Below are 10,480 nucleotides of genomic sequence, written 5' to 3'. Positions count from 1 at the left end.
CGACCCCATAGACGGCCTCCTACCAGGCTCCTCTGTCTCTGGGATTCTCCAGGCAAGAACACTGGAGTGGGATGCCATTTCCTTCTCCAGTGCGTGAAAGTGAAAAGTGAAAGTGAAGTCACTCAGTCGTGTCCGACTCTTCGAGACCTCATGGACTGCAGCCTACCAGGCTCCTCTATCCATGGGATTTTCCAGGCAAGAGTACTGGAGTGGGGTGCCATTGCCTTCTCCGAAAGTTGGTTAGTCTGTATTTTGGCAGTGGGGGGACAAAATAAAACAGTCTTTCGTCTCCCCGTCGGGGAATCGAACCCCGGTCTCCCGCGTGACAGGCGGGGATACTCACCACTATACTAACGAGGAAAACGACAACTACGTATGTAAAATTGCTCACTAGGAAGTTACTTCTAAACTGCCATCGTCATTCCTTGAAAAATGGCTGTTATTCAACTTGTCTCTTTACTGTGTCTAGTCTGTCACATTGCAATTGAAACATAATGGGAGCTCTACGTGTAATTTAAACTTTCTAATAGCCAACTTAAAAAGTAAGAAACAGGTGATATTTTTAATAATATATGTGATTTAACCCAAAATTTCGAAATAAGAACTGGATTTTTTTACATAATTTTCAAGCTGGTAAGTATTTTTCATTTACAGATACCACATTTCAACTCAGACGTTAAATTTTCATTGGAAAAAAATGACTAATATTTAGATTTCATGACATTCACAACTGAAATTCAAGTGGATTCATAACGTACCAAGTTGTTCGTAACGTACGTTAACGTTCTGCAATAGGTAAATGGAGTATCTGTTTAACTTTTTACATCAATTTATTTCAATTAATTAATTACAATTAACTAGCCTTTACATGCAGTTCCTCAGACACATTCGCCAGTTTCAAGTGGCCAACAGCTTGTAGCTACCGTATCAGTCTCGGAAATATAAAACCATGACCCCTTTCTGAAGCTCAGTTTCAGACAGGACATCCGGAAGATCCCAAAGATTTCTCAAGAGTTGAAAGTTTAAAATGGAAGGCAGGAGGGAAGGTAAAAGAGAAAAGAAACGCTTCAGATTCGAATCCCTCCAAAATGTACCTGGGCAGAGAATGAAGTCAAGGGAGAAAGTGAGGTACGGCTGCAGTTCTAGTTTCAGTTCTCAGTTTCGCTCAGGCTTTAAACTGCAAACTACATCGCACGCTCTGCTTCTCTCTCTCAATTTAGTTAGAGTGAAAGAAGGAAAAGATCCCCTGCGTTGGCCGGGAATCGAACCCGGGTCAACTGCTTGGAAGGCAGCTATGCTCACCACTATACCACCAACGCCTGCCTGGCAAGCTTTTCGAATTACACGTATAAGAGTAATACAGACTATGAATCTGCAAATGTTTTTTAGTACTGTTCTGTGTCTGAAACCCCAAAATACACAGAGCCTTTTCTAGGCGAGGATGGGCCCCGTTCTTACTCCTCTTAATCGGCCCCGCCAACTAAGGACTAGGGCCTGAAACGCAGAGACCACCAGGGGCCTGGAGCTGGAAGGACGGAACAGCGAGAAGCCAGGAGGGAAAGCCAATGCCTCGCTTGGCAGAGCATTTTCTTACCCACGCCCCCGCCTTCTGTCATCCGAACTCCCTGCTCCGCCGCTTGGCGCCACCCCAGGACTAGATCCACAGGGTGTTGCATTCAGTAAGGGCGATTTGAAGCGAAAGGGCCGAGGGAGAGCAGCCAACAAGGGAGTCCACTCTGGTGTGGCTAGGTCTCCGGAGAAAAGGAGCGAGAGGGACACTGGAGAAATGGATCTTTGCAATTTAGGATGGTGATAACGTAGGAAATAAGAGTCAGAAACAGTTTTATTTTCCCTATTTTGCGAAGAAGTCCAGGGAGGAGTTGTGGTTTAATTTAAAATGAGAAACTAACCATGCTACAGCACTTTTTGACAGTCTTAGAAGAAAATAAGAAACCCGATTCTATGTGTGTCAGGATGGCCGAGCGGTCTAAGGCGCTGCGTTCAGGTCGCAGTCTCCCCTGGAGGCGTGGGTTCGAATCCCACTTCTGACAACATCCAGTTATTTTCTTCGGGCTTTTCTTATTTGTTTCCAATGAACAAGTAGGATTGAATTCGTGGAGAAACGACTATTGATTAATCAACACTTTATTCTTTAATCAACGCTGTATCAACACTTTTTAATGCTCCGTATCTACATATGAAGAATGTGCTTCGCTTTGAATATAAAACTGAATCTATTTGGTTCTATGTATATGCTGTGTGTTAGTCGCTCAGTCGTGTCTGCCTCTTTGCGACCCCATAGACTGTAGCCCACCAGGCTCCTGTGTCCATGAAATTCTCCAGGCAAGAATACTGGATTGGGTTGCCAATTCCTTCTCCAATTTAGATCTATCCCTAGTTACAATTTTTTCTTTTTTTCCTTTATTATTATTATTTTTTTTTTTCCAGTGTTACAGCTCCATTTTATTTAGAAGATAGCAGGAGAGAGAGAGGGTGAGAGAGAGAGAGAGAGAAAAGAGCGCACGCACGCGGGAGAGAGAGTCCCTCTTTTTTTCCTTTAGACTCCAGTCTCTCAGTGCTTATTCACCTCATGGAGAAAAGCCCTCAATCCAGATCTCTTAAACTGCAATTGACCCGAGTCTTTTTGTGCTCAAGATTGTAGTGTCAAGCTTTGGTGAGACTCTGATTCCCCACCATCTTGCCAAACTGCTCCCACCACCAATTTTTATTCAAAAGGCTTGCTGTACCATCAAAAACCAGGGAAAGAAATCAACATACCAAACCCAGGGGAAAGTAATAGAAAGGGAAAATAAACGCATGGAGTTGTTTCAAGAACTTTTTCTTCAAGACCTAAACAAGCCACTTTCTCATTTGAGAGGAACTGGTTATAGAAAAATGTTGTCCTTTGCAGAAGAGAGAAGAACTGTCAATCAGAAGAGGCTGAATGTGTGAGGTTCATAAGCATGAAGATGGAAGGATCTTTAGGTTGGTTAGTGAAAGTTTACATTCTTTGTTATTTACTAGACTATAACCTTGGGAAATGTATTTGACTTTTCTGAGTGTTAGTTTGCTTGTTGTAAAATGGAGACAGAATTGTTGTGAGGATTGAGTGAGATGACCTAGGAGCTTATTAGAAATACACATCTCAGGCTGCACCTCTGATTTATTGAATCCACATTTTATAAGATTCTCAAATGATTCTCATGCATAATAAAGTTTGAAAGCACTGGTCTGTCTAATTTAAATCTTTAACTTGGAATATCCTTTCCCTTGCCACCTTTTACTCTGTATCATTTGAGCACTTGCAGTATGCCAGTCTGCTTAAAACAGAGACAAAAAGTTAAATTAGATACTGTGTCTAAACTAAAGAAGGTAAGAGTGTATCCATAAGAGAGACAGGGAAAAAATAACAAAGCTGAGCCTTAACCACATGATCAAGATTAAGATCACCAGAGTTGAGTCATATTGGTATCACATACCTCCTGATATAATGCAATAAGATGGGCATTTCACCCTGTGATATACTGCCCCCAAACCCCCACTCTAATCATGAGAAGTCTGACAAACCCAAATTGGGCGACAATCTGCTTCCCTGGTAGCTCAGCTGGTAAAGAATCCACCTGGGTTGGATCCCTGGGTTGGGAAGATCCCCTGGAGAAGGGAAAGGCTACCCACTCCAGTATTCTGGCCTGGAGAATTCCATGGACTGTATAGTCAGTCAGTCCATGGGGTCACAAAGAGTCAGACACGACTGAGCGACTTTCATGTATTTTCTGCCAAATACCTAACCAGTGCTTATCAAAATGTGAAATTTGGGGGGACACTGCTTTATTTCTTTATTTATTCATTCATTCATTTTTGGCCATGCTGAGACTGCATTGCTGCACGTGGGCTTTCTGTCATTGCAGAGAGTGGCAGACTATTCTCTAGCTGGGCTTCTCCCTGCAGAGCAGAGGATCTATGTGCTCCAGCTTCAATAGTTGCAGCACAGGGACTCATTAGTTGTGGCTCAAGGGCCCTAGAGCGTGCAGGCGTGGGTGGTCGTGGCATGTGGGCTCAGTAGTTGCAGAGCTTGGGCTTAATTGTTCCAAGGCTCCATGTAAGACCTTACCATTAAGAGAAGGTGGATGAAGGATATACAGTGATTTTCTGTAGTATCTTTACAATTCTCTGTCAGTCTAAAATTATTGCAAAATAAAAAGGTCTTAACAACAACAACAAAAAACTTAACAGTGGTTACCTGTTAGGAATAGTAGCAGTTGGGAGTGGGGCAAGGAACTGCTATTATTCTTGTTCTGCCTCCCCACCCCCACCACCACGAGGCTTGTGGGATCTTAACTCCCTCTAGCAGGGACAGAAACCCAGCCAAGGCAGTGGAAGTAGAGAGTCCTAACTACTGGACCACCAGGGAGTTCCCAAAACTGCTGATTTTTCATTGGAAGGGTTGTAGGAAGTTTTGATTTTTTAAATAATGGAATGTATTTTGTTTCAATATTTTGGGAAACAAATTAATATTGTAATCACAAAACTTGTGATTACAGTAATCAAACTAAGACTATATATACACAATACAATGACATTTAAATACCATGCTGTCCTCCAACCCAGGGATCAAACTGCATCTCCTGCATTGCAGGGGGATTCTTTAACTCTGAGCCACCAGGGAAGCCCATTAACAGGAAACAATCCCCAAAGTATCTAAAGCATCAGCAACAGTCATTCAGAAGTAGATGAAGTAGTTCAGTTCAGTTCAGTTCAGTCGCTCAGTCGTGTCCGACTCTTTGCGACCCAATGAATCTCAGCACGCCAGGCCTCCCTGTCCATCACCAACTCCTGGAGTTTACCCAAACTCATGTCCATCGAGTTGGTGATATCATCCAGTCATCTCATCCTCTGTCGTCCCCTTCTCCTTCTGCCTCCAATCCCTCCCGGCATCAGGGTCTTTTCCAATGAGTCAACTCTTCACATGAGGTGGCCAAAGTATTGGAGTTTCAGCTTCAACATCAGTCCTTCCAATGAACACCCAGGACTGATATCCTTTAGGATGGACTGGTTGGATCTCCTTGCAGTCCAAGGGACTCTCAAGAGTCTTCTCCAACACCACAGTTCAGAAGCATCAATTCTTCAGTGCTCAGCTTTCTTCACAGTCCAACTCTCACATCCATACATGACCACTGGAAAAACCATAGCCTTGACTAGATGGACCTTTGTTGGCAAAGTAATATCTCTGCCTTTCAATATGCTATCTAGGTTGGTCATAACTCTCCTTCCAAGGAGTAAGCATCTTTTAATTTCATGGCTGCAATCACCATCTGCAGTGATTTTGGAGCCCAGAAAAATAAAGTCTGACACTGTTTCCACTGTTTCCCCATCTACTTCCCATGAAGTGATGGGACCAGTTGCCACAGTATTCATTTTCTGAATATTGAGCTTTAAGCCAACTTTTTCACTCTCCTCCTTCACTTTCATCAAGAGGCTTTTTAGTTCCTCTTCACTTTCTGCCATAAGGGTGGTGTCATCTGCATATCTGAGGTTACTGATATTTCTCCCGGCAATCTTGATTCCAGCTTGTGCTTCTTCCAGTCCAGCGTTTCTCATGATGTACTCTGCATATAAGTTAAATAAGCAGGGTGACAATATCCAGCCTTGACGTACTCCTTTTCCTATTTGGAACCAGTCTGTTGTTCCATGTCCAGTTCGAACTGTTGCTTCCTGACCTGCATATAGGTTTCTCAAGAGGCAGGTCAGGTGGTCTGGTATTCCCATCTCTTGAAGAATTTTTCATAGTTTATTGTGATCCACACAGTCAAAGGCTTTGGCATAGTCAATAAAGCAGAAATAGATGTTTTTCTGGAACTCTCTTGCTTTTTTGATGATCCAGTGGATGTTGGCGATTTGATCTCTGGTTCCTCTGCCTTTTCTAAAACCAGCTTGAACATCTGGAAGTTCATGGTTCACATATTGCTGAAGCCTGGCTTGGAGAATTTTGAGCATTACTATACTAGCATGTGAGATGAGTGCAATTGTGCGGTAGTTTGAGCATTCTTTGGCATTGCCGTTCTTTGGTAATAAAGTGGTTAGTTTGTTTAAATCTCTCTGTAGAAAAATAGATACCGTTCAAATGAGATCTGAAGTGTTTTCACAACTAAGCATGATGGAATTCTCCTTCTTATAACCTGTGTCTGTTTAGAGAGAGAGATTGTTGAAATGTGAGGAAACTATCCAAATGTAGGTGCCATCATTCTGTTTGAGAAGTTACAAACAGGTTGCGGTGGTCAGTGTTGGAAGTGGGAAGGACATTCAGGAAAGGGGAAGTGTAATACAGAATATGTGTGTGATATCATCTCTTTTTTGCAGGTTCTTTCAATGTAAAACAAGTCACAAAAGACTTGGGCCAGGTGCAGGAAAACGCAGTTTAAAATGTGAGCTGACAACCAGACTACAGGTGGGTCGTTACTGCAATCTCCTCTCAACCTGCAACAGATCACCCTTAGCTAAATATAATGTAGCATTCCTCTAACCAAGGCCACCTTCATTTCTGAGATAAAAATAAGTCTTTGGGCTGATTGGGAACTAACTTACACAAACTTATCCTTCTCTTATGTCATTTAACTGGCAGTAAAGTTGAGCCTGAGGATACTCCCCTGGTTCAGTCACTTGCTATAAAAAGCACATATTCACTTAATGAATAATGCAAAGATACAATAAAACATACTTTTTCTCTCAGGGCTCCGTGTCCAACTGTGTTCTAAAGGAATAATATGTACAATTTCACAACATCTGGGGGAAATCTTTCTTTTTTTTAATGGTCTGTTTGTGAGTTAACAGTGCACGGAATGTAGAAGCAGGCAGGACATAGTTCTTAATTTCAACTCTCCCCACTACCCACGTTCCCTGACTTAATAGATATGGATATTGAGTAAATTGTTTAACCTCTTTTAGCCTCTGGATCCTCACTTTCAAAAGAGATAATACACTGTTATGTTGCTGTGATGATTAGATTGTACATAGTCGACAATCAATTAGTAATAATTAGTAATAGTGAATATTTGTTGCTCAATACTAGATGCCTAGCCTATTCTTCTTCACTCCTCACATACTTACTTAATTGTACCCTCATTACACATCTGAGATATTATTTGATCATCATCCCCATTAAATAGAAGGGAAAACTGAAGCTCAGAGTTTAACTTGCGGAGTAGATAAAGGAACACCCGTCTGGTTCCAGTACAGCCATCTTACTACACAGTTGCCACTGTCACCATCATCATCGTCATCATCCTAGGGCCATCAGCAGAAAGCAGATGGGACCATGCAATTCCTCTCACACAGATAAGATCAATAATAATTTTAATTATACCACTAGACTTACTCTCTTAATCTAACAAATACTATTCCCCAGAATCCAGGACTTGGGGTCTGTTCGGTAAAAGAACAATAAGGTCACATTATGAGAGGCAAATAATTAGCATATAAACTTCTTGTCCGTGTATTAGGACACATACACTGAAAAACTAAACTAAGCTCCCAATACAGAATTTTTATCTTAGGGTCTTGCCAAAACTTGTTTCTCTTCATTCTCTGCTTTTCCAACTCCACCTCCCTCCCTCTTTCAACACAATATCACAATTCTCTCCTCTCTCCTCACACTTCAATACTATCTCAGTGTGCCTTCCTCAAACTCTTCCTCTTGCTTTCCCTTATAGAAATTATGCACATAGCCTCATGAATTTTCTTCCCATCCCTCCTTCAAAACCCACCCCAGTATTTCTGCTTCTGAAAGCCCTGCCCCTTCGTCTACTTAATTGGATAGAAAGAAAACGAAGAAATTCTAAAAGTTTATTTAGCTTTATTATTTCATATAACAAATCCATACATGCAAGTAACAAAATGCATTAAATGTAGGTAAAAGCAATATTAAAGTGCCACACAAATGTTCATAATGATTTTACTTCTGCTTGTTTGATGTAGGAGAAGATTTTTTATAAGTCAAATGACAAATATCTCAATAATAAAACATACTGACCACAAAAAAAAAAATTCTCTGTTGAGGGTAAGATTCTCCTCCACTCCTACCCCTTAAGTTGGGCAGGATCACAGTAGAAAGTCTAGAAAGTCCACAAACCCAGCCCTTGCAGTCTCAGCTGATCCGTCCAGAGGGGCCATTTAATCGACCTCCTCGATGACAGGGCCAGTACTAGGGGCTCCATGTCGGGCTTGAGCTCCACAACTGCTGCCCACAGAGACACCAGGCCCCCCATAGAGCCTGGAGAAGATGGGGCAACAGATCTGCTCCAGCTCCCTCTTTTGATGCTCATATTCCTCTTTGTCTGCTAACTGGTTGTGCTCCAGCCAAGCAAGGACTTCCTGACACTTGTCTTGTACTTTGCGCCTGTCCTCTTCAGGAATCTTATCTCTAAGCCTCTCCTCTTGCAAGGAGCTCTTCACATGGAAGACATAGGCCTCCAGAGAGTTTTTGGCAGCCACCCTGTCTCTCTGGGCCTCATCCTCAGCCTTGTACTGCTCAGCCTCACGAACCATCCTCTCCACCTCCTCCTTGCTCAGCCGGCCCTTGTCATTGGTGATGGTGATCTTGTTAGCTTTGCCTGTGCTCCTGTCAGTGGCTGTCACACTCAGGATGCCATTGGCGTCAATGTCGAAGGTCACCTCGATCTGGGGGACTCCACGTGGGGCAGGAGGGATGCCGCTGAGCTCAAAGCGCCCTAGCAGGTTGTTGTCCCTGGTCATGGCCCTCTCACCCTCATACACCTGAATCAGGACCCCAGGCTGGTTGTCTGAATAGGTGGTGAAAGTCTGGGTCTGCTTGGTTGGGATAGTGGCATTCCTCTGGATCAGTGCAGTCATCACCCCACCAGCTGTCTCCAGCCCCAGGGACAGGGGAGCCACATCCAGCAGCAGAAGATCTTGCACCTTCTCACACGTGTCCCCCATCAACACGGCTGCCTGCACAGCAGCCCCATAAGCCACAGCTTCATCCGGGTTGATGCTTTTGTTCAGCTCCCTGCCATTGAAGAAGTCCTGCAGGAGCTTCTGTACCTTGGGGATTCGGGTAGAGCCACCCACCAGGACAATGTCATGGATCTGGGCCTTGCCCAGCTTGGCATCGCGCAAGGCCTTCTCTACCGGCTCCAGGGTGCTGAGGAAGAGGTCCGAGCACAGTTCTTCAAAGCGGGCTCGAGTGATAGAAGTGTAGAAGTCTACACCCTCAAACAGGGAATCGATCTCCAGAGTGGCCTGGGTACTGGACGACAGGGTGCGCTTGGCGCGCTCGCAGGCCGTGCGGAGCCTGCGCAGGGCCCGCTTGTTCCTGCTCAAATCCTTCCCATGCTTCCGCCGGAACTCCTCCATGAAGTGGTTCACCAGCCGGTTGTCGAAGTCCTCTCCACCCAGGTGAGTGTCTCCAGCCGTGGCCTTCACCTCAAAGACACCAGCGTCGATGGTGAGGACCGACACGTCGAAGGTGCCCCCACCCAGGTCGAAAATGAGCACGTTGCGCTCTCCGGCGCCCAGCCGGTCCAGGCCGTAGGCGATGGCAGCTGCCGTGGGCTCGTTGATGATTCTCAGGACGTTGAGCCCCGCGATGGCACCCGCGTCCTTAGTGGCCTGACGCTGCGAGTCGTTGAAGTAGGCAGGCACCGTGATTACAGCGTGCTTCACGGGCTGGCCCAGGTACGCCTCCGCCGTCTCCTTCATCTTGCTCAGCACCATGGACGAGATCTCCTCGGGGTAAAACGCCTTGTCCTCCCCGCGGTAGGACACGCGCACCTTCGGCTTGCCGCCCTCGCTCACCACCTGGAAGGGCCAGTGCTTCATGTCCGACTGCACAGAGGGGTCTGTGAATCTGCGCCCGATCAGTCGCTTGACGTCGAACACGGTGTTGTGCGGGTTCAGGGCCGCCTGGCTCTTGGCCGCGTCGCCCACCAGCCGCTCGGTGTCTGAGAAGGCCACGTAGCTGGGGGTGGTGCGGTTGCCCTGGTCGTTGGCGAGGATCTCCACCCGGCCGTGCTGAAACACGCCTACGCACGAGTACGTGGTGCCCAGGTCGATGCCTATGGCCAGCTCCCTCGCGGCGGACATGGTTGTGGTTTCTCCCTCTCCCGGCGACCAGTGCTATACAGAGTCGGATGGATGCAGGAACCTGCGAAAGTTGGTGCTGCTCAGCAGTGTAGGTGTACGCAGCGGCGCCTCTGTCCTGCCTGCCCAGCTCGGATCTGCTCGGCTCCGGCTCCAAGAGCTTTTTATCCAGTTGCGAAAGACCCGCCTCCTCCCGCTGCCGCCGCCGCCGCGAAACTTCTAGCGCCTTCGCGGCGAGCCCAGAGCCGCCCGGCCCGCCCGCTCCGGCTGACTCAGCCCAGGAGGCGCTGCGCTGACTCTGGGAGAAGGTTCGAGCGGATCGGGCCGTGCAGGGAGCGGCGGCCCCACCAGCGTCTGACTCAGAGTTGCAGAGAAAGTTCCAGCT

The 10,480-nt window shown here is 45.9% G+C and overlaps 1 protein-coding gene and 3 non-coding genes across 4 annotated transcripts; 1 reads left to right on the top strand and 3 right to left on the bottom strand.

Moving 5' to 3' along the window:
• Positions 1-288: 288 nt before the first annotated feature.
• On the bottom strand, positions 289-360 carry TRNAD-GUC (transfer RNA aspartic acid (anticodon GUC)). The gene has a single exon. It is a non-coding gene; the product is annotated as a tRNA-Asp (tRNA).
• Positions 361-1,247: 887 nt separating this feature from the next.
• On the bottom strand, positions 1,248-1,319 carry TRNAG-UCC (transfer RNA glycine (anticodon UCC)). The gene has a single exon. It is a non-coding gene; the product is annotated as a tRNA-Gly (tRNA).
• A 649-nt stretch (positions 1,320-1,968) lies between these two features.
• Positions 1,969-2,051, top strand: TRNAL-CAG (transfer RNA leucine (anticodon CAG)). Its single transcript has one exon. It is a non-coding gene; the product is annotated as a tRNA-Leu (tRNA).
• A 5,778-nt stretch (positions 2,052-7,829) lies between these two features.
• Positions 7,830-10,234, bottom strand: HSPA6 (heat shock protein family A (Hsp70) member 6). The gene has a single exon (XM_086393756.1). The coding sequence runs from the start codon at positions 10,096-10,098 to the stop codon at positions 8,167-8,169; it is 1,932 nt and encodes a 643-aa protein (XP_086249882.1). The 5' UTR covers positions 10,099-10,234; the 3' UTR covers positions 7,830-8,166.
• Positions 10,235-10,480: the final 246 nt, after the last annotated feature.

This window comes from Bos grunniens, chromosome 3, assembly GCF_055505025.1.
Source record: "Bos grunniens cultivar Pamir isolate PY7600 chromosome 3, Bosgru_T2T1.0, whole genome shotgun sequence".
Classification (NCBI taxonomy): domain Eukaryota; kingdom Metazoa; phylum Chordata; class Mammalia; order Artiodactyla; family Bovidae; genus Bos; species Bos grunniens.
Note: the sequence above shows the minus strand (reverse complement) of the source record. Positions and strands in the feature narration are given on the sequence as shown.

Excerpts from the sequence above, each read along its gene's own strand:
- HSPA6 (XM_086393756.1), bottom strand. The coding sequence starts at position 10,098 with ATGTCCGCCGCGAGGGAGCTGGCCATAGGCATCGACCTGGGCACCACG.